This window comes from Leptodactylus fuscus, chromosome 1 (assembly GCF_031893055.1).
Source record: "Leptodactylus fuscus isolate aLepFus1 chromosome 1, aLepFus1.hap2, whole genome shotgun sequence".
NCBI classification, from domain to species: domain Eukaryota; kingdom Metazoa; phylum Chordata; class Amphibia; order Anura; family Leptodactylidae; genus Leptodactylus; species Leptodactylus fuscus.
The window spans coordinates 34,863,092-34,887,554 of record NC_134265.1 but is presented as its reverse complement, the minus strand read 5'-3'; the positions used below and the strand labels follow the sequence as shown (position 1 = coordinate 34,887,554).

General features: G+C 42.7%; 2 protein-coding genes across 3 annotated transcripts in view; one reads left to right on the top strand and one right to left on the bottom strand.

Annotated features, from left to right (window-relative positions):
- Positions 1–1,831: 1,831 nt before the first annotated feature.
- Positions 1,832–24,463, top strand: part of CDC20B (cell division cycle 20B) — a 31,492-nt gene continuing 8,860 nt past the window's right edge. The window contains exons 1-7 of the mRNA XM_075269448.1: positions 1,832–1,894; positions 1,977–2,045; positions 16,021–16,237; positions 17,085–17,221; positions 19,443–19,539; positions 22,894–22,998; positions 23,998–24,194. Of these exons, the coding sequence (XP_075125549.1) occupies positions 1,832–1,894; positions 1,977–2,045; positions 16,021–16,237; positions 17,085–17,221; positions 19,443–19,539; positions 22,894–22,998; positions 23,998–24,194 (885 nt within the window). The remainder of the gene's footprint in view (positions 1,895–1,976; positions 2,046–16,020; positions 16,238–17,084; positions 17,222–19,442; positions 19,540–22,893; positions 22,999–23,997; positions 24,195–24,463) is intronic.
- On the bottom strand, positions 9,060–12,499 carry GPX8 (glutathione peroxidase 8 (putative)). Of its 2 annotated transcripts, XM_075262389.1 has the most exons (3): positions 12,277–12,499; positions 11,620–11,881; positions 9,060–9,771 (listed from the first exon to the last, which is right to left on the bottom strand). In XM_075262389.1, the coding sequence occupies exons 1-3, from the start codon at positions 12,481–12,483 to the stop codon at positions 9,608–9,610; spliced, it is 633 nt and encodes a 210-aa protein (XP_075118490.1). In that variant the 5' UTR covers positions 12,484–12,499; the 3' UTR covers positions 9,060–9,607. The 2 variants fall into 2 exon arrangements, with proteins under 2 accessions (XP_075118490.1, XP_075118491.1); XM_075262390.1 differs by lacking the exon at positions 11,620–11,881 and having other exon boundaries at positions 9,627–9,771.

Here is a 24,463-nt window from a genome sequence, read left to right as displayed (position 1 = left end):
AATTATCTTCATTACAATTTTATCTACAAGCCTTGGATCATGGTTTTGTTGCTGACACCTGCTGCCTTGTATTTTCTTTTGGGCAATAGTTAATAAGTAGATAGATAGATAGATAGATAGGAGATAGATAGGAGATAGATAGATAGATAGATAGATAGATAGATAGATAGGAGATAGATAGATAGATAGATAGATAGATAGATAGATAGATAGATAGATAGATAGATAGATAGGAGATAGATAGATAAACAGATAGATAGATAGATAGATGATAGATAGATAGATAGATAGATGATAGATAGATAGATGTGTAAATAAATAAATAAATAAATATATATAGAAAAAGCAGCACCGTGCACACAGCACAAAGGTACCTTTGTGCTTTATGCAGGGTGCTGCTACATTTTCTATATTTATACATTGCCATGGTAGTTAGCACCTGTTCATATTGGGATTGGGAAGTGCTGTCCCAATTCTCTTTTGTGTACGTATATAAATAGATAGATAGATAGATAGATAGATGTGTAGGTAGGTAGATAGATAGATAGATAGATTAGATAGATAGGAGATAGATAGATAGATAGATAGATAGATAGATAGATAGATAGATAGATAGATAGATGTGTAGGTAGATAGATAGATAGATAGATAGATAGATAGATAGATAGATAGATAGATAGATAGATAGATAGATAGATAGATAGATAGATAGATAGATAGATAGATAGATGTGTAGGTAGGTAGATAGATAGATAGATAGATAGATAGATAGATAGATAGATAGATAGATAGATAGATGTGTAGATAGATAGATAGATAGATAGATAGATAGATAGATGTATAAACAGATATTACCGAGCCATCAAGTATTTGCCATTTTGCCTACCAGAAACTAAATTAAAAGTGATCAAAATATCAGACAAATCCTACATTTATTAATAACAATAGTGTACTCTACCTTTTCAAAGGGCAGTGCCCACTACTGAGAAAAAGTCCCAAACCATCTCCTGTACATGACTGATACCAGTATGTGTAAGATAATGGTCACCACATTTAATATTTTTGTTGATTGAGTTTTGTTAAAGGTGATATATATATATATATATATATATATATATATATATATATATATATATATTATATAATATTTGGTATTGCGGATTGTACCTTGTCATTTTGGCTGCATAGTAAACAGTAAACTGTAAAACCAATGTCCATAAGAAAGTGGCTGAAGTATTCCTGGGATATTACAGGGCGCACGAAGGGGAATTTGTTCTGCAAAAAAATAAGCCCCGTGATTGGACAAATAGTTTTTTTAAAAAAACGTCTGGTTTTAGGAATCTGGGGAGTAAAAAACGGGAGGGAAGGGGTTAACAATCACATTACCGCACCCTGTAATAACCGCACATGGGTAAGTTTTGGGTAACTATGGCACCGGTTTGCCGCTCCCTCCACCCGCCTATCTGCACCATCTCCCGCGGGTGCTGCTCCTTTATCAGTTGCCACCATCAGCCGCAGACTGGCGCTCTAATAACCGCGGCTGTGACCCTGAGCAGCAGTATACACACAGCCTGCGGCTTCTCCATACACACCTCCAGCAGGGAATCCCTGCCGTGACGTCACCAGAGCTTCCCGCTGCAGTAGCCGCCCCCGGCTCTAGAGGGATTCCCTGCCGTGACGTCACTCATAGAACGTTTCCGAAGTCGTCCACCAATCAGAGCGCAGCACAGGTGATTCCCGCTCCATCCGCCGCCCGGGCTCCGCTTTATAGAGGAGACTGGTCCCCGGGGAGCATCACAGGCTGCAGCAGCGGCTACAACAGCAAGGAGACATGGACTGGAAGCTGGAGAGACTGGCCTGCCCCAGGATTAAGACGGATGAGCATGTCATGTGGGTAAGGGGCTTGTGCCAGGCTTCAGTCTATGTAGAAGGAGTTTGGAGGGGTAAGAATTATTGACCTTGTCTGTTTTCTTCAGGAAAGTATTATGAAGAGACTTGGGAGAGACTTCAGAGGGAGCAAGAAACCGACTTTACAGAAAGCGAAGGTCAGTGCAGGGCAGTGGTCACCTAGGGGTTAAAGAGGTCTCCCCGTGAACTTTAGAACCGTATTTAAATGTGTAGAGAATTCAAAGTTAAACATTTTTTGCAATTACAAATAATTAAAAATTTTGCAGAGTTCGAAAGATTTCCAGCATCTCTATCTGATCACGGCAGACAATGTCACCAGAGATGGTCAGAAGAAATCTCTAAGGCTGAGACTCCGCGTTAGATTTTTTCCATTCCTTTTGTAGCCATTCTTGGCTTTTGCTCCAAAAACTGCAACAAAAAAAGCTGCGTTTCTGCAACGTGGGGCCTTAGCCTAAAACTTGCAACATTTTTAATTATTTATAGTTGCAAAAATGTTAACTTACAATTCTCTCTCTCTTTCTATATGTTCATGGGAAACCCCTTTAATACTGACTGCCCGTCACCCCTCTTCACTCACACTTAGGCACATGTCATACAGGTTATGTCCGCCGGTGACAGCTGTGCAAAAGGTTGTATAAAAAGGAAAAGTAACTTTGCAAATATACTGTATCATTATTTATCTGCAGAGCTGAAATCTCCCAGCATGCCTGCAGGCTCAGTGACACATTCTGTGTACAGTCATCTCATCTTGGAAAAACTATTTCCGTGTATTATTAAACATGACCTTAACTATTAGGCTTTGTTCACACTTATCAGATTTGACCCTGTTTTTGTCGCAGATTCCGTGTGAAATCTGCATCAGATCTAAAGACTTTCTGTATTCCATTTGAGTAAGGTTTCTGCAAACTTGTTGGCATGTAACAGAAACTTTATATACACTCATATACTATATAGTAATAATGCATGCACAGTTAGGCCTGGTTCACATCTGCGTTTGGTATTCTGTTCGGGGAGTCCGCTTGGGGAACAGAATACCCAACGAATTAAAAAGCGGTGAGCAATGAAAGCACACAGACTTCATAGACTATAATGGGGTCTGTGTGTTTTCTGCACGCAACATGCGGAGAGAAAAGTACGGTAATTCGTGAACTACTTTCCTCTCCGCATGACTCATGTGGACACCGCGCAGAAAACACATGGACCCCATTATAATCTATGGGGTCTGTGCATTTTCATTGCTCACCGCTTTTTAATGCATTGGGTATTCCGTTCGGGGAGGATTCCCAAGAGGACTCCCCGAACAGAATACCGAATGCAGATGTGAACCAGGCATCAGGGGATATAGCCTGCACATATTTAGACTAACGCCCCTCATAGTGGGCTGCAGCAGAAAAGGGAAAACCGTGGTGAAAACGCATTGTGGTTTTTCCCGCAGAGTTTTTTTTTACAGAAATTGCTCAGACATTTTGCTTCCATTAGGGAAACCACCAGCATTTCCGTATGTACAGTATAACTGATATGCTGCGATTTCCAAAAACGCAACAGTTTCGGTAATCGTAGCGTTTCCACTTCATGTATTTTTCTGCAATGTGTGGATGGAATTGCTGTAAAACAAATGGGTTCCCGTCCTTAAAGGGGTATTAAGTAACTCACTGGAATCTCTACCGATCACAAGGCTTGGGGTGTAAATCAGCGGCAGGTCAGAAATGAGCGCAACGGTCCATTCATTTCAAAGGGAACTGCTGGAAACATTCTCATTTTAGGCATGAGTAAAAGGTTTTCTAATGATAGTCAGATCTCTACGCCATGAAGACTCTGCCCATGGCCAGTGTTATGTGACGTGTATTGTATATGGTGGAGCGGTGAGGCAGTGCATTGCTAGCTGGCTGTTGTGATCTGATAACACAGCTGCTAGATGCCCTCCACACTGATGCATCGCACAACTTCATCTGGAAGGGTAAGAGCGCCACCTAGTGGATCTACTTAAATACACATTGTTCAGCCCGACAACTTGCTGACCTGTGTCCCATCGCTATCCCTGTTTCAGGTAGGCAGTGTGTTTTTAGCTGGCTGCTTGTTGTAGTATTCAGCAGTCGCTGATACGCTGCCACCAGCAACAGAGACAATACATCGCTTATAGTATATACCATTACCATGACTATTGTGTATACAGTGTGTGCGGATGGAAGGCAGTGTAATGTTAGCTGGTTTGCAGTTACTACGCCAGGTAACTTGCATCTGCCCCCTTTCTGCATGCGCCATCACCCGGAGAATCTAATATGTTATGTTACAATTCTTTTACTTAGTATACGGTGCAGACACAATAATATATTATACGTAAAAGAGTAAGATAAGATAAGATAATCCTTTAATAGTCCCATATTGGGGAAATTTCAGATAAGGATAAGGCTGAATGAAAAAGCGCTGCAGGAGAAACCGTGGCGGAAACACATTGCTCAGTTTACCGCCATTATGCAAGATCCTCAACGCCGCCATACTCCAACGACAAGCTTAGAAACAAGGGAAAGAATATAGGAGGGACAGAAAACGGACGTGAACCTTCCCTTATTGACCATAAGTAAGAATGGTGGACTACGACTCTAGGATCGGACTGTCCAGGGGTTATTGTACATTGTATGATCTCTATTGTTACATTGTATGTTTTACCAATTCTTATAACTTGACTTCTTTAGTTTGCGCGTCCTGTGTGTTGTATCTGTGATGGCGCAGACGTTTTGTCCATGGTCTCACAGACAACCCCGGAAACGCAGACTGAATGTAGTCCATTGTATGTGCGGTGATTAGGCAGTGTATTGTTAGTTAGCTGTGGTGTCAGTATCAGCTACTACGTACACTACCACATCAGCGCATGTCATTGTCACCGGGAGTAAGTATAGGCTGGTGTGCAGTTGACTACAATTACTATTATTGCTACTATTGATGTAAAGGAGGTGACTGCTGTAAAGAAAATCCCTACAGAATGGTCAAGTGTCATTCAATTATTGGGCTTAGTGGTCAGAATGAAATACTGTTCCTATATTTCCTACTGAGTTATAATCTGCACCCAGAGCTGTATTCACAATTCTGCCTGTGTCTGAATAATACAGTATATTACTGTAGGGTATACTATACGTCCCAGAATTAATGAACTATAAATGAATGTATTGCCAATTCTTTAGTTATTAAAACTAAATAGTGAAGTTTTATCATTTTTTCGTAATCTGTTTTTTATTTTTTGACCGTACATATTTTATTCTATTTTATGTACATGATTATGGGGCGGCCATCTTGCCTGAGCTTCTTCTCTGTTCTGTTAACGGCATTTAGTGACATGCTTTACAGCAGTCATAGGCAGCAATATTACAGTCTATAGGAGAGTTTTCGAGACAGGCATGGAGGGGGAGTTGATAAAATGTGATATAATCAATTGTCAAAGTGGTCTCTTTGAAACAACCTCGCCATATTGAGACATGGTACACCTTCTGACCGCCATGTCTTTTCAGTAGTGCATGCAGTGATGAATACTGCTATTTATAGAGGTGTGAGATTCTATTGTAATGTTTGTAGAGATTTATCTTCTATTGCAATATCATTAGTTTTGTCTGTGATGTACACAGTCCAGTCACATTAATGTGACCACCTGTCAAAATCCAGAATAGCCCCCTTTGGCAGAGCGGACCGCTGCGAGACGTGCAGGAAGAGAGGGGATGTTGTGATGATGGTCACTGGGATGTTGAGCCATGCCGACTCCAGTGCTGTGGCCTGCTGCGCTAGGTTACGCGGTTGAGCATCCATGGCACGAACAACCCGATTGAGGTGGTCCCACGGATACTCGATTGGGTTCAAGTCCGGGGGAATTTGCTGGCCAAGGGAGTACGGTAAACTCATCCTGGTGCTCCTTGACCCACGCACGTACACTGCGAGCTTTATGACACATCACATTGTCCTGCTAGTAGATGCCATCATCCTGAGGAAAAACAATTCACATGTAGGGGTGAACATGGTCCACAAGGATAGACGCATACTTGTGTTGATCCATCGTGCCTTCCACAATGATGAGTGCACCCAGATGGCTGATGACACGCGCCTTCTGCGATTGGTTATTTAACGTTGACGTCAATAGTAGGCGGTGATCACATTAATATCACTGGACTGTGTAAATGAGGTGACTGCTGAAAAGAAAAGCTCTACAGAATTGTCAAGTGTCCTTCGATTATTAGGCTTAGTGGCCAGAATTAAAATGACAGCATATAATACATTATGTATATAATGTAATATAATGTATATAATGATGAAATTTAAAATTTTTTTTTATATATATAAAAATTTATTTATGTCTGATCACCTTTCTGGGCCTCTGCTCATTTTATTTTGGGGTCTGGTGAGATGCTACTGGGAAATTTTATTTCTGCTGAATTATGAATGCAGCTCTGGAGTATAACTCATGAGCCAACAGAATGCCTAAGCCATTGTTTCCAGTGGAGATAAACAGTAGAGATAAGCCGTGTCAATGGCACCTAGCATCTACAGAGGCCAACAATAATGCTGTATTCATATCTAATGTTTTTCCTTCCATTGAAGGTATACATGAATTTTGTAAAATTGGATAGCCCCTTTAAAACACATAAATGTCTTCAGAAGCCTATATGTCCAAAACCCAGCCCCCTATCAAACGGATAGACAGTGATTAGAGCAGGAAACAGCGCTGTTCTCTGTGTAGTGGCTAGACCAGGTTACTGCAGATCAGTGCCTATCAGCAGGCAGCTGTGCGGCAGTGACTTGGTTCAGCCACTATACAGAGAACAGCGCTGTCTGCTTCCTGCTCCATTCTCTGGCATCTCCCATATTACAACTCTCTGAGGTCAAAAGAAACCGCATAAACACTTCTAAACAACTCTGTATTACTCAGCAAAGAAATAACAATAAAATAAAAACATCTTTTAAATTCTGTCATACACTATATTGGTCCTCCAAACCACTCAGCATTTAATAAGTGGATTACTTAAAGGGAGTGTCCCCAGAACCCATCATATAACCCCAGCTCCACAGATAGATAGGGTTAGGGGCACCTGAATCAATCCGCGTCGCTGCCCCACTGTTCGCTAGTGGTATGGTTTTGGTACTACAACAGCGCTCCACATCCACCTCTACAGCTTGTACAGGGAGCGAACTCCTGACACGTAAACAATACGTAGATCTGCAGGGGTTTCAGGTGTCGGACCCCTGCAGATCTAATATTGATCACCTACCCTGAGGATAGGCCATCTTTAACAGAAAGTGGATAACCCCTTTAAGATCATAAGAATGGACAAATTTCACCATAAGTGATCATCACCATGCTGGAAAGAATTTGGCCACGTTTGAATTTTTTGTCCAATATTCAGATGAAGGATATTACTTTGAAAGAACGTTCCCAGAAAGATTGTCCGTCCTTTGCCCTCTGTCATTGAACATGTGCGACCAGTTGGAATGACTGGAACAGTCCATGTGGTCTAAAAAGTGTATGGCAGCATTTGCAAAAAGATTATTTATTAGATGATGGCTCATTCAATGGTGGATCCGTTTTTCAGCCTACTTTTAATGTAATGTGTACGACCCCCTGAGGCCCAATTCACATCTGTGTTAGGGGAGTCCGCTTGGGGAACAGAAACTTAGATGCATTAAAAAGCAGTTACCTCCAGGAAACTTGCCGACTCCATAGACAATAATGGGGTCCGTGTGGTTTCCGCTCGGTTTCTGCACGAAACGTGGAGAGAAAACTGCTGCTAGCAGGACTTTTCATGCAGCGAGGGGAACGGAATGGCCCAAACGCAGATGTGGACTGGACCTTATACGTGCAGATACAGCTACAAACATATACTTACAATGGTAGCCTGCTGTACAGAAAAAGTGCACGTGCCATTTTAATGTTATGAGCTCATAGACTGTTACCATTGTACAAGTCATATTTAAAGGGGTTGTCCAGCCCCAAATCATTTTTTCATACTGATGACCTATGCACAGGATAGGTCACCAGCATGTGATCTGTGGTGGGCCGACACCTGGACCCCGCACAGATCAGCTGTTGCACCAGCTGCTAGTGGACAGGGAGCACATGCAGCACTTGTAGTTAGCACTATGCAGAGGAAACAGCTATTGCCCCACTCCTATTACTAGTATAGAAGCTGTTCTACATGTGCAGCCTGTCTAGGAACAACTGCTTAGGCCTCGTTCACATCTGTGTTGGTAATCCGTTTGGGGGAGTCCGCATGGGGACCCCCTAGAATGGACTACTGAGCGCATTAGCAAGCGGTGTACTGTGAAATCACATGGACCTCATATACTATTATGGGGTCCGTGTGCTTTCCGCATGGTCTCTGCACGAGTCATGCGGACAGGAAAGTAGATCAGGAACTACTTTCCTGTCCGCATGTTCTGTGCGGAGACCGTGCGCAAAGCACATGGACCCTATCATAGGCTATGGGGTGCATGTGCTTTCACTGCACAGCGCTTGCCATTGCATTCAGTAGTCCGTTTTGAGGGGTCCTCATGGGGACTCCCCTGAATGGATTACCAAAGCAGATGTGAACATAGCCTAAGCCTCAAGGGTTCTGTTATTTTCTCTGGTAGTCTGATGGACGAGTCCAGCCATGGCTACATCTTTATACATACAGTACTGTGCAAACATTTTAGTTAGATGTGGAAAAAAATTCTACTAAGGGGGCTTTCACACTTGCACCCGTGTCCGCCCTGTGTCATTCCGCTGGGTTTCCGTCCTAAGCCCCAGCGAAATTGGACAGGGGACGGCTTCTCGGTGGTCAGCTTTAAAACCCATTCATTTGAATGGGTTTTAAAAGCAAACTGCCGGTGTCCGCCTGCAGCCTCTACGTGGGGAAACTGTTTTTTTTTTTTTGGCCGGACACAAAGTCAGACATGCAGGAGTTTGTATCCGGCCAAGAAAAACGTCTAGTCTCATGGAATGAAACAGGGGGGACATGGGTCCAATATTTGGTGTGACCTGAGAAGGAGTCCTGGAAGTGATGATATGGCCCCAAAATTGTCCTGATCTCAATATCATCCAGTCCATCTGAGATTATATGAAGAGACAGACGGATTGGATCAAGCCTACATCCATAGAAGATCTGGGCTTAGTTCTCCAAGATGGCGGCGGGAACAACCTCTCTGCTATGTTCTGCCAAGAACTGCCTGCAAGTACCGAGAAGAACTGATGGAAGGCAAAGGGCAAAGGTCACACCGAATATTGATGGGATTTACATTTCTCTTTTCTTCATTCGCTTTATTTTGCCGAAAAAAAACTATTAACCCTTCTATTTCTGAAAGCATTCTCACTTTGCAGCATTTTTTCCCACCCCTGCCTGAATATTTGCACAGTTCCGTACATGTGACTAAGTTCTGCAGATTCATCCGGTACAATAAAATTTCGAGACTGTTCCCGCATTATCATTTATAACCATTGTTATAATTTCGACAGGCAATGCCAATACATAGGTAACAGGTCCTCTGTCAATGTTTAGACTTCTCCGTCACATCCCATTTCTTAACCAGTATTTTTGGTATCTTTGGACTGAATCTCAAAAAATATAAAAACTAATTTTTCAAAGAGTTGCAAAATATCAAAATGTAAAAAAAAAAATTCTAAAATTTAGACCCAACAGATATTCTTGCTGTGCACAGTCCAGCCCTGAGATTTCTTGTAACTTCAAAGATCTTCTTTCTTCTTTTTGATGATTTCTCGGACCATAGAGGCCACGTCATTTTTTATATTTGCCACGGGTTCCTCAGGTTTCCAAAATTTTATGACTTGACCCTGGGGGTTAACCAGATATTTCCAAAAGTTCCATCGTGGCTCTTTCTTCGTCGAATCTAAATACAAATATAGAGATTAGATAGGTCACGGGTTCCATCTAAGTAAAATAATAGCAAATTTAAATACAAAATAAAAATATATACACAAATTTTAATCATGTCTTACATTAAACATGTTTTTAAAGAATTTTTGGTGTTTTTTTTAATCTATTTTTATGTTATCAACGTTTTTTAAAACATTTCTAAAAAATCTTTTCTGACCCTGACCACTAAGCCAAATAATATGCTGAGATTTCCTGTTTCCCGTAGAAGATTATTTTGCAGCAGTCACCTCATGTATCAGCCTACTGATGATTGCTGTGATAAGTAGGCCAAAAAAAATAATCTATCTTGTATATGTAGATAAGATATAGAATCCACCAGTCACAATAGGTGATTTTATAGCTTATCGGAAACCCCCCTCCCATGCAATGACCTCTACACAGGTCGCACCTAGAAAACTACCATGAAAGCCAATAGGGTTCTGCTCCGGACCCTTGTGTCCATGGCGCATAGTCCATCTTCTTCAGGAACAAGAAAGTCACAAACTATTTTAGGCTTAGTGGCAAGAGTTGGAATTGCATGTGGTGTACTACTTAACGTTAGATAACCCTAGTAGAACAAATTTAATTCTATGTTGAGATTCAGGAGGCGGACTAGTCAGTGACTAGTCTATGACTGTGAATACAGAGACAGCTGTCAATCACTGATAGCTCCGCCTCCTGGACTTCTCATCATAGAAAGAATGGGGATTTCAATGGATGACTGACAGGTTATACTGTATCTTTGCCCACAAATTTACATATCCATCTTCTCAGCTCCTCCTGCTCTATAATGTGCTATCTAAAAACTGAATATCATTTGCCATGTGACACTTTCCCTTTAAGAATCGCTGCCTCCATTGCTATGATATTATTTTGTCAATATACAGATGAGCTCTTTGGAGCAACATGGGTGTTGCCAGTTACCTCTTTGGAGCGATGGTAATGCTATTAGGGCTAATTCACATGGGGATAGTGACCACGTATTTTGGTCCTAATTTTGATGCGGGAAGCCACATCAGAATAGGACCAAAATGCGCCTGCTACGACTTTTGCGGTTTCCCACTCTGCAGTAGGCCCAAATGAATGGGCCTAGTCCGGAGGGTGCTGTCGCGAGGCGGATGCCGGGGCTGACTCAGTCGCGGAATCCGTCTGAAGAAAGGGCAGCTTGCTTCTTCTTTCCGTGAGCAGGAACCTATCGCTCACGGAGAAAAGAAAGCTAGGGGTCTACCTAGACCTCCATTGTGAGCGGGCGGACTCTGAGGTGGATTCGGCGTCAAAATCCGCCCCCTCTTGCCCTGTGTGAACGAGCCCTAACTACTTCATGGGGTTCTTTTGTATGTTGACAAAACAGCAATATGTTGGCAATGGTGTCAGTGATTTACAAGGGGAAAAAACCCAGATTGATTCAGGAGACCCTAACCTATCTATGTGCAGGACTGGGATGGTATCCTGGGGTCTGGGGTCAGACTCTCTTTATAAAACCATATCTATGATGTAATAGATTGATATAAAAGTTGTATCTTGCCATGGGCTGTCAGGATCAGAATGGTCAGTGCCCATGCGCTAGATTCAGACTAGTGTTCAGGTCTAAGTCATTTGGGGTCACGTGGGGACCTTAATATTATTTGGGGTAGAGAGAATGATGAAAGCATGTAAACCAGTTTCTTGGCACAAATGTCACCAGAATTCTGTTGCCTATATATTAGTTTATCTGCCCCATTGTTCCGAATTCTTCCAGGCAATAATACTTGTCCCACATAATAAGATACGGCCCCCCTTTCCCTCCCCCCATTGTCATACCTATAAACCATTATCCACTTACCTACAAGGAACCGGAATGCAGGTTCTGCTTCGGTGCCCAAAATTTTTATCTTGCTGAATATGGGAAATGTCACCCCATAGTTTCCTTTAGCGAAGGCTGCTATTTCCCGGTTCGAATTTGGCTCCGATTCCCCAAATTGGTTGCAGGGGAAAGCGAGGACATTAAAGTGGGCCGGCCCATACTCCCTCTGTAATTCTTGCAGCCCTTTGTAGTTTGCATCTGTGTGCTGACAGGCGCTCGCCACGTTTACAACCAGAGACGCCTACAGGGGAAAAGAGAGCAAAAATCCATTGTGATGGCTATAACCGCAGGCAGTATATACAACCCAAACCCCAGTACTAGTGCCCCATGTCATCTGCAGAGAAAGACCATGTCCGGGACCGTCCATTGTATGGATCCAAAGTATTGACATAAGTGTAGGTCATAAGGATCCATAATATAGATTCCATAGCAAGAGTTAACTATACTATCGATTTAGTAGAACTACATCTCTCCCCTGCCTGACACTAAATGACTCCATAGGGGACAGATATACTTAGGGTCTATCTCTCGGAAATGACAATGGGTTAAATAGTTGCAATAAAGTTAACGTGACATCCCAAAAGTCTATACATACACAGCAGTGTGATCCATGCAGATCTACGAGCTGTTACTTACTTTGCCTCTGTATTTGTTCAGCCATACCGTCCCCCCCTTGGAATCCTTCACTGCATACGAGTAGAAGTCTTTCCCTCTGGGTCTGAAGAATTTCAACTGTAAAATAAATAAAGCGGCCGTGCAAACAACCATAGAGAAGAAGACGAGAAATACTTTAGCCTTTGGGGAAGAGCATTTTAAGGGGTAAGGAGGAGGCAGAGTCTCCATTTTGGAGATTTTTGCAGGGAAGTTTCAGCAAGTCCCTGGAATGTAGCTTGGGGAGGAGCAGAGTCTGTAACTGGAAACCAGATGCGATGTCAGCCCATTGGAAGATGGAGGAGGATCTGAGACTGTGCAGAGGGGGCATGTGTCAGTAAGGCACTTGTAAAGCACCCTTTATTGTAGTGCCACTTGGAATGGAAAGCGCTTGGTATTTTTGATATTTAGTATTTTTTTTTTTTTTTTGCATTTGATAATGCATTTGTTACAATATACCGGTAGTTCTTTACACACTATAGTACCTATAGTTCCTTTTCCAGTACATAGTACTGGATCAACTTGGTTCTGTTCAGTTCGACTGTACATAGAATCCACTTCATGTAGCTGGTTGTCATCTAAGTGATGACCAAACAGCAGGGCAGTTTTTGGACACCTATCTATCTATCTATCTATCTATCTATCTATCTATCTATCTATCTATCTATCTATCTATCTATCTATCTATCCATCTTAGTCTACTACCACTTTAGCTCACTTGGTATCTAGCCTAAAGTAGATATTTAAAAATTTCCTGTTCCCAGATACTTTGCATGGAAAAGAGACAGCTAGCACATTGACCCCTTCATTTCCATTACCCCAAACACATGACCTTGTATGGGGCCATAAACCTGGGGCAAAACTCAGACTAGCTCCACAGTCCGTGCTCACTGACCTCACAGGCGACCCTTGGATGTCATCCATCTGCTGGCTGGGTTCACCTTAGCATCCGTGTCTGATGCTAATGTCCGCAGAAGATTTTAGCATCGGACACTAGCTGTGTCTGTTCACAATTTGCATTGTTTTAAATGGGACACCATGTAGTTTCCGTGGGTGTCTCCGTTTGCAAAGATGTCCGACTTTTCAACCGGACAGCAAAATCCTACATGTAAGATTTTGCTGTCTGCTTGAAAAATCGGACATCTTTGCAAACGGACACTTAATGACACCCACGGACACTACATGGTGTCCCATTTAAAACAATGCAAATTGTGAACGGACACAGCTAGTGTCCGATGCTAAAATCTTCCGCGGACATTAGTATCGGACACTAGCTGTCAGACACCGACGCTAGTGTGAACGCCCCCCAATGGGGCTGCAATCATGCATCAGTGTCACAATATAGAAATAATGCACACAGTGATGTCACAGTACAGGGATAATACAGACAGTGATGTCACAGTACAGGGATAATAAACACAGTGATGTCACAGTACAGGGATAATACACACAGTGATGTCACAGTACAGGGATAATACACACAGTGATGTCACAGTACAGGGATAATATGCACAGTGATGTCACAGTACATGATAATACACACAGTGATGTCACAGTACAGGGATAATACACACAGTGATGTCACAGTACAGGGATAATATGCACAGTGATGTCACATTACATGATAATACACACAGTGATGTCACAGTACAGAGATAATACACACAGTGATGTCACAGTACAGGATAATACACACAGTGATGTCACAGTACAGAGATAATACACACAGTGATGTCACAGTACAGGATAATACACACAGTGATGTCACAGTACAGGGATAATACACACAGTGATGTCACAGTACAGGGATAATACACACAGTGATGTCACAGTACAGGGATAATACACACAGTGATGTCACAGTACAGGGATAATACACACAGTGATATCACAGTACAGAGATAATACACACAGTGATGTCACAGTACAGGATAATACACACAGTGATGTCACAGTACAGAGATAATACACACAGTGATGTCACAGTACAGGGATGATACACACAGTGATGTCACAGTACAGGGATAATATACACACAGTGATGTCACAGTACAAGGATAATATACACAATGATGTCACAGTACAGGGATAATACACACAGTGATGTCACAGTACAGAGATAATACACACAGTGATGTCACAGTACAGGGATAATATACACAGTGATGTCACAGTACAGAGATAATACACACAGTGATGTCACAGTACAGAGATAATACACACAGTGATGTCACAGTACAGGGATAATATACACAGTGATGTCACAGTACAGAGATAATACACACAGTGATGTCACAGTACAGAGATAATACACACAGTGATGTCACAGTACAGAGATAATACACACAGTGATGTCACAGTACAGGGATAATGCACACGGTGATGTTATATGGAGATAATGTACACAGTGATGTCACAGCAGGATAGTTATATGTATACAGTGATGTCATAGCATGGAAATAATGCACATAATGATGTCAAAGTACAGGGATGGTACACATACTATAGTTTTGTCACAGCACAGTATGCATACTTCCCAACTTTCAAAGGGCAGAAAGAGAGACAAAATGTGTGGCGCGCTATGTGCTCCATGGCAAATTTAGCTCTGCACTCTTCTACGTTAACTACATCCATTTTCTTTATTCCCACACAAAGTCCAATCCTCCTACAGTCACCCTAACATTATATGCCCCACATTATAATGTCCCCCTCCAATTACCCCACAGTATGAAGTGCCCTCTCCGCATGCCCCAGTTTAAACTGGGGCAAATATAGGGGGACATTAAACTGGGGGCAAGTAGAGGAAGATATGTCCCCCTTCAGCTACACCCACGGTTTAAAATCCTCCTCCTGTTGCCCCCAGTTTAATGTCAGCCTCCATCTACCCCACCTTCCCCCCGGTTTACTGTCCACTCCTCCATCTGTCCCCAGTTTAATGTCCCATCGTCTGCCACCAGCTTAATGCCCCCTTCATCTGTCCCCAAGTTTAATGTCCCCCTTCATCTTCCATCAATTTAATGTCCACCCCTTCATTTGCCATCAGCTTAAGCGAGTAGAGAGAGTAGAGAAAACTATTTTAAAGGGAGGACCATTATAGCAACAATTCCCACTTGTCCTTTGCTTCTATATACACCTTTGCTGCTTTAAATAGGTTTTCTCACTACTAACCTTTCATAGCATTTATATAGTAGTCTGACATGTCACCAATGCTAATAGTGTCCTGTCCGATCCTTTTTGCCATTATATTTTGTAATGTAAACTCATAAATTGTATTATTAAGTTATCAGAAAAAATACTATATCTCCTTTGCTTTATTATTTCCTTTTCTTGAACCTTAAGGGGGTGCTCTGCATTACACGTTTCCTAATTACTACGGTCATTTGACAATAAACAATGTATCTGAATGTTGGTGTGTCCGGTCATCAACTATAATCTATGAGGTACCTGGCAGCAAGTCTTCAATTTCCCTGCAGCGCCACCTCAGGGGATAATAAGTATTACACAGTGTCCATATTAAACAATGGTTTTTTTGTGTAATGCAGGACAGGACAGGTCCTCCAGAGTAAGAGGTTCCCTCTGTAACCAAGGAATTAGGATCCTGACCAGAGGGCCCCTTCTATATCATCTCAGATCTCCTTGATAAGATATATAGAATAAGTTATCCGTACTGGAAAACTCGCTTTGTGTTATTAGTCCTCAATGTAATTTGCAATGTCTCCCTTCCCTTAGACACCAGACAGAAAGATTTCATACTCAAGATTCAAGAGAAGCATTTTAAGAAGACGCACAAGAAAGATTCCAGCAGCTAGTAGTCCAATTTCCTCTAGAGGGCAGTATTGTCATAGACAATGTCCAGAACAGTCCTTGACTAATCCATCATCTGAGTTGTCCCTGACTTCATCTGATGAATATTGGCGAACACCAGAAAAGTTGGTATTATTTCCATGTAAGTGAAAGTATATACTTAAAGGAATATTCCATTTTTAATGACTTTTATGATGTCACCTCTGCCTACTTTGCTTTATTCCTCTTCTACAGATTTTCATGATGTTGAATTCTCTGCTCAGACAGAGCACTGAACTCAAACCCTTGTTAGGTTCCTTTTATAGAGCAATGCATTGTGGGAGATTACACTACTGAGCGGTGTAGCTGAAAGACAGTAAAACACTTACCGTTAGCTGCAGCAACATGTCTGTCTCTGCTTCTCTCTCCCTTGATAATGGGATCTGTCAAGTGTCCATTCTTTCAAATGGAAACTGCTGGATGAAAAAAGAACAGATTTGCAGCACTTTTTTGACTTTAGTCCCGCCTCCAGTGCACCAACTATCTAATTTGCATAAGATAGCAAAGTTGTCCAACTCTAAAACTCTGCAACATGGTGGAGGCAGTTGTGTTTGGGGAGATGATAGACTCCTTTGGATATAGTGGAGCACACTTGGTGCAAGGTTCTTTCTTGTGCCAAACTTGTGCCACAACCCCAATTCTGCACCTCATGTGCCACATTGAGTAAATATGGGTGGAGCAGGACAGGCCCCCTTATAGTAACCAGGGGATCAGTATAGGTCTTTAATAAGGGTGAGGGTCTCCATTCCCTTACACATCATGATATACTGACAGAGGGAACTATCGAGCCCCTAGGAGTCTGACATGTAATATATCTGGCATTGCCATTGTGTTTGCTTTTTCTGTTCCTTTAATGAAAAAAATGTGAGTATTAGTGGAAATGTGAACGCAGCCTTACCCTGTAAAAAATTCTTCAGGTTTTGAACTTACAGTCTACAACTATTTTGCAGACCCCGCAGATGTATCCAATGTAGATATTCTTGACTCCACTTCCAACCTGTCAGAAGATGTTATACCGCAGACCGTCTCTAAGAAATCCATCAGAAAGTGTCTAATTCAGAAAAAAATTCAATTTATCCAACCTCAAGTAAGTCATCGGAATAATGTCATCATTATAATCCAATAGTGAAATAAAAAAGAAATATATCAAAAATAGTTTACCGAAGTGGGAGTGGAGGGTGGGCGGTACCGCATTGTTCCACTTTTTACAAATGTACGTGGAACGGGACAGAGACCAAGGCGAGCTGGGTGAGGATGCCTCGGCCTGACAGATTTGCCATAACACATGGTGTGAGTTATATCTGACCTCTACACCATTTGCTGATGGGAGTACCCCTGAGTTATTAAGAAGCTGGAACTTATTAATAGTTCAGGGACATCTCGCCCCAGTCAGGGGTTTGATTAAAACTGGCAGACAGAATGTCAGTCTTAATAAATAAATCCCCATCTCAGTGTGTCCGATTACTGTGTACAGCATATACATTGAATTCAATATTAAATCAGTATGCAATACGCTCCTGAGCGCCCTCTAGTGGTGACTGCAGGGAGCAAGAATTTTTTGCTTGACTTTGCTTATATTACACCTTCATTTTCAGCCCAATCCTTTTGTTCTGAAGCGAAATAAGCTCCTGCCAGAGCTGCTCCTGCCCCCTTCTGAGGGGACATGCATGCTTATCAAGACATACATGTCTATGTAAGGGTCAAAATTCTAGCCACTGTCTCACTGGCATTTGCAGAAATTAATGCGAACGTTGCAGAAACAACTCCATTAAAATGTATGGAATAATTTTCATGTGCCGAAATTTCAGAAACAAATCTGCCACATGTGAACTAAGGGCTTATTCACACATGTGATATCTGTATAAATGTGGGTGTGAAAATAGGTTTGGTTAAGATAAGATAATTCTTTAATAGTCCCACCATGGGGGAATTCAGTGTGTTATAGCAACATGGATAATACAGTAATATATTACTAGAAATAACACATACAAGCTCATAGCAGACAGAAAAGGATACTAGGAGTCATCGCAAAGAAAAGAAGACTTCAGGATCATTTAGTTCTCTATACAGATTGATCTTCACTTAGCCTGATGTTGATTATATAGCCGGACCGCAGTTGGGAGGAAGGATCTCCGATAGCTCCTTCTCACACTTGGGGTGAAACAGTCGGTCACTGACAATACTGCCCAGTGCTATCACGGTCTCAAACATGGGATGGGAGTTGTTCTCCCACTTGGAGCTCACCACGGACAGTATCCTCCTGTCACCCACCACCTGAACTGGGCCAAGGGGGCTCCCCAGGACAGAACGGTCCCTTCTAACCAGCCTGTCAAGTCTATTTCTGTCCCTGGCTGGTATGCTACTCCCCTAGCAGGCCACTCCAAAGAAGATGGCTGGTGATACCACAGAGTTGAAAAAGGCCCCAAGAAGTGGCCCTTGGACGCCAAAGGCCCTCAGCCTCCTGAGCAGGTAGAGACTGCTGTGGCCCTTTCTGTGCAGTGCACCCAGGTGATCAGCCCAGTCCAGCTTATTATTGAGGAGCACACCCAGGTACTTATAGCTGTTGACTCAAAGCCTGTCCCCTGAATCTCCACCGGATTCGGGTTGTGCCTCTGCTTACTAAAGTCCACCACTATCTCCTTGGTTACCTAAAATTAATCCTCAGGTGGTTCCCCTGGCTTCATTCTACAAAATCCCATTGGTACCATTCTACAAAAGTCTCTGTACTCCCCGTTATCTCTGTGATGAGGCCTACTATTGCAGAGGCATTGGAGTACTTCTGTAAGTAACAGCTAGATGAGTTGTGCCTAAAGTCTGCTCTGTACCTTGTGGTGCCCCCGTACTACAGATCACAGTGTCAGACACACAGTCCTGGGCTCTCACATACTGAGGTCGGTTTGTGAGGTAGTCTAGGATCCAGTTGGACCGGTGAAGGTCCACTCCAACAAGGTCCAGCTTGTCTCTCAGTATCTTTGGCTGAATGGTGTTAAAAGCACCAGAGAACTCAAAGAACATTATACCATGGTTGTGCAGCTGTTCGTACACCAGATTTATCATGTGCAACTTTTTAAAAAGTTGCAAAAATTGTTGCAATTTCATTCAATTAAGAGGGAGGCATAGAAAGTGAAGTAATATCTCATATAGAAGTTTTTGACTTAGATATGTTCCAAACTTATCAACATCTGATAAATTTGGTGCAAATTGCTGCAACGCAGACTCCAGCAGAACTAACTTCAAAAATTCTCGCCATTATAAATATCCCCAATGTCTACCACATGCCATTTTTTTCTTAATTGTTTCATTTGCAGATATTTTTTACTTCTGTTGAAGAGCGTACAACTGGACCATCTAAGCACCATAACTCTACAATGCAGATATGCAAGAAAGACTCATGTACATACAGAGGTGAGAAAAAGCTAGAAGATGGAAATTATTTCACCTTCTTGGATATTTACTGCTTAGTAACTGGCCCACATGGGACATGGGACATGGAGAGGTAATATAGGGGGAGCTGCCGAAGGCTAGGTTCACACTAGCGTCGGTTGTCCATCATTCTGGTCTGTTGGCGGGTCAGAACGATGGAGAAGTGGTTCGCTAAAATAATGGTCACATGCGGAGCCCAACAGTCCATCGGGTGTCCATTGTTTTTATACTGAAAGCAGTGGACAAAAAGTTTTGTTGAAATTAATGGGGAGGCAAATCTTTAGTGGGGGAATTCTGCTGCAAAAATTACACTGTGTGAACTTACCTATATCATAATCCTTCTAAGGGTCCATTCACACTAAGTTTTGATTTTGACGCTGAATCTGCGTCAGAATCCACGTGGAAAAAAAGCCTCCCGTTGACTTCAATCGGTTCCAAAAAGGATATTCCGCAGTGATTTGCAGATTTTGTCAGTCACTGTCACATATAGGGCTCACAATCAGTCTGTCTTTGGAGTTTGGGAAGAAACCAGACTACCAAGAGGAAACCCACACAAACACGATTGCTTACCTATTTCCATATCCACTAAATCCTATCCACAACTCCGGTATTGCACATCGTATCGGTTTAGCTACCGGTGATTCCACCTCCACCATGGCTAACCCAATGCAAACTCATGTTCTGTATCCTCAGTAGGGAAGTCAGGAAGTGGGTTGTTTTTGTGACCATATCTAAAGATAAAACAGATATCGAGAATAGTTTTCTGTTCCTGATCTGATCTGGCTTTATCTTCTGGTTTCTTCTTTTGTGACATGTCCATCATATTCTCTACTGCACAGAAAAACAAGTGTCACAAGTGTGTGTGTTAGGAACCTGATGCAGCAATAATAACTGTGAGTCTTGGGCAACTGGAATCCCCAGGCACCGAGGCAAAAACAGTTCTGAGTGTGATACGCTCTCCTAACTGGAGCAGAACCAGATCCCGGAGTTCTTCACCAGAGCCACTGATGGTGGAGTTGAACTTGGTAAAATCAGGGGCCCAGATACGCAGCCACCCAGAGAGAGCGCCACACACCCAGCGAGCCCCAAGTAAGAAGGATTCAGAAAAACTGAGAGCAGGTCAGAAAGGAGAAACAGTGGTACAGGGCAAGCAGGTAATCTAGAGGTCAAAGTAGGTTCCAGGGGAAGCCAAAGCGTAGTCAATCAAGAATCAAAGAAGCTTTATTGGCATGTCCGAATAGATATTTGGCATTGCCAAAGCAATTAAAGTGGCGGGGAAGAGTTGGGGTTGGGGGGGGGGTGGAGAATGGTGGGTATGGGCGTGGGTGGGTAGGGTGATTTAGGGTATAATAGTCTTTGGGGTCTTATCTTCCCCTTAGTTGGTGTCAAGTGGACACATATTGGGCAGCAATCTCCACAGTCGACTCCTCTTCTCCCAGTAGGATGTAGAATTTCCTCTTATCATCCAATCAAGCCAAGTCGGTAACAGGAGGTCACGTGGTAGCAGAAGGAAAAGGCAGAAGAGTAGTCAGGAACGCCGGGTCTTACACAGGAGGTAGCAGAGTAGCCAAAACAGGATCCAAATAGGGGAGATCAGGAGAAAGCCAAAGGTCATGCACAGGAGGTCATGCACAAGAAAGAGATGTCTGTAAAGCAAGCCGGGTCATACACATGTAGAGGGGGTGATCAGGAACAGCAGTGTGTTACGGTTCTGTGTATATATATAAATAATTTTTTAAACTACAGAACCTCTTAGCTTCAAGACACTACAGCGAGGTCAACAGGCCCAATGGTGGGCGGCTGTATGTCTAAACTCAATGTGAATTGCTGCAAAGACACTGCAGCGTGAAAATCAATGTGAACTACTGCAAAGACACTGCAGCGTGGACTCAATGTGAACTACTGCAAGACTCTGCAGCCTGGACTAAATGTGAACTACTGCAAGACGCTGCAGCCTGAACTAAATGTGAACTACTGCAAGACACTGCAGCCTGAACTCAATGTGAACAGTGTGTACTGTGCGACACTCCATGTGAACAAGGTGCATATAAAATCCTGCCAGTTTAGCTACTGGCCAGGTGCACCAGTACAAGTGAAACACACACGGCTGCCAAGGATTAACACTCACCCCAGGCCAGCAAACACACACACTTACCCCTGCGACAGCTAGGGGCCACCATGGAAGGTTAGAACATTCTCCTGCACACAGCTTGGAGTTACCAGGGGAGTTTGCATGGTTCTGCACACAGCTTGGAGCCATCAAACACCCATGCTCCCGCACACAGCTAGGAGCCATACATGAAGTCAGACAGTAACACATAGGCTATCTCAGAGACCATACCTGCTGCAGATCTACAAGCTGGAACGGCGTCTACCGCTCCTAGCCCTGGTGTAGAGCTGACAGTTCAGGGCTTACAGGTCCTAACTAACAGCACCCAGATTGAAGCAGAGAAACCCCACATAGAAGCCTAGTCTGACAACCTGCCTGAATACTGGAGCCTGTCCCTGACTACTGTCATTCACTCCGTGGACTTTGAGGAAATTTTAGACAAAGTGCGAGCCCTCGGCGGGCGTCGGCTCACACTATTTAAAGGGAAGTCCCCGCCCAATAGTGGCGGAGCTCATGCTCAATAGGGGTGAAATGGCACTTAGCTTGTGAGCAACTCCAATACGTCTGAGCATGCTCAGTAAGGTGAAAGCTGGATGGTTAGACTGACCCGCAGGTGGCGCTGTGCGCTATGATAGCAATCTGTGGGACCCAATCCTAACACAGGGACAGGAGTACAAGGCAGGGTGAATCGCAGGAAGCTGATGCCGTAAAATGAATAATACCGATCCTGGAATTGGAAGGTCCCATCACTAGAGGTAGACCAGAACCCCCGCAGAGTCAATCGGAGGTTCCGGCACTCCTGCACAAGGGCCTGGAAGTGCCACTATGGCACGGAACACAGAGCGGACCGGAGCCTCCGCCCGGCCCACCCTAACAGTGTAATTCAGAGTTCCAATCAGAGGCAGCCACTGTCAGAGCTCAAAATCACACCCCTTGTCTACTCCTGCCTGACACCAACCTTATGACAGTGCAGAGCCTAAATACCATATCAGACACCAAAACTAACTTCATTGATTGTTCAGGAATGGTTGGGGCTAGAGAAAAAATTCCAGCTGTGCCAGAATTAGTGGATCAACAGCTATTAAATGTTATAAAGAATTGGATTTCTTGGAGGTGGTGAAAGGTCGTCCTTAAATACTACGTATAACAGATTTCCAGTGCTGTAAAACCTGTAGCGGATGACTCCTTTATATCTTTAGTGGTTACATAACTCTGTATCTCTGCAGGTTGTCAACAAGGCGAGAAATGTATTCCGTTTGAAACCTCTTCTCATACTAGTTTGTTGCAACCTGATGTGAAAATCCATTTGTCCGGGCTTCGGAATGATTACTGTAAGTTCCTGTAAGTTGTGCTTAATTATTACGTATTTTTTTCAGTATTATATCATTACAAGACTTATTAATGGAATGGATTGTAAGATTGTAGAAAATACAGAACATTTAATGATGCTTTTAAATGAGGTTGTAAGCCGATGGCTGGTCAGGTAATGGAGGGGGTGTACATCTCACCCAGACTACTCAGGTGGGTGAGATGAGAAAACTCCAGGAATGTTTGTTCTCAGCAGACAACTTTCATCTGCTGAGCATTATGGTAAATGCTCAGTACTGGGCTGGATTTTTAGGAATGGCAGGTAGGATTGGTAGTGGGACCTGTCATTCTACCCCCCTCCAGTCCACACTTTGAGGATGTTTCGGCAGCAACTCAGCTACAGAGAGTCTCCTTGTCAAGGAGGCTTAAAAAGTCAGCTCCAGCAGTAACACTTTGGCAGAGTTTGGCTGGAGAGCTGACAGAGAGGTCATATTTTTGGAGCTGTGTCCTGAATGATTCTACTGGCTTTTTGGATTTTTGTTATCCTAGGTGAGGTAACCTATTCTGTGTTTAGTTAGCGCCTAGCCGGGCAGGTATTTATTTTTGTATTATTTCCTTTTGTTGCTGCACTACTTTTTTGAGTGAAAATAAACTCTACCTTTGTTTTGGACTAAAGAAACTGGACTTGTGTGTCTATGCCACCCCACCTAGCAACCCCAGACCCTGACAGTGTATAGATATTCATGTTGTAGATTGTTCTTTACTATTTTGTATTTATACCATTCCGAAGGGTTTGTGATTTTTGTTATGTACAATGAATGGGAATTTATAGAAAGAGAAGTTACTACAGTTGATCTGCAGGGGTCCCAACATTCAGACCCCTACCAATCTAAAATTGCTGGCTTATGTTGATGATAGACTAGAAATTTTGAAAGTTGGAAAACTCCTTTAAACATGCTTTACTACGACTACTCTAGCACATACATATTACATATATGTAAATATATGTCTTTTGGTTTTAGATCTAAACCTGTTAGACTGGAATTCAGAAAATTTGGTTGCTCTGGGACTTAAATCTGCTGTGTATTTTTGGAATACGGAAAACAACAGCATAGCCCAAACTATTCTTTTACATTCACCATCAACGTATGTTTCATCAGTATCATGGATAAGTGCGGGGTCGTATCTGGCTGTCGGAACAAGCAATGGAGAAGTCCAGGTACTTTATTCAGAAACTGTAGTTTGAGGATGAAAGTGTGGTTTTAACTATTTCTGTAAGACATATAATTAATTATGGAGGTTTGCCTGAACTTAGATCTTGTAAAATTTTCCAAAATTTGCTGCATTTCTGATACATAGCGTTGCATCAAGTTCTAGAAAATCCCAGGAAAAGTCTAAGAAAAATACCAAAAAGAGGCATGAGGAAAAGGGTGGGGGTTGTTGCAAGAGGAAGTGGTTTAAGTGCACCATAATTGCACCAAAATTTTG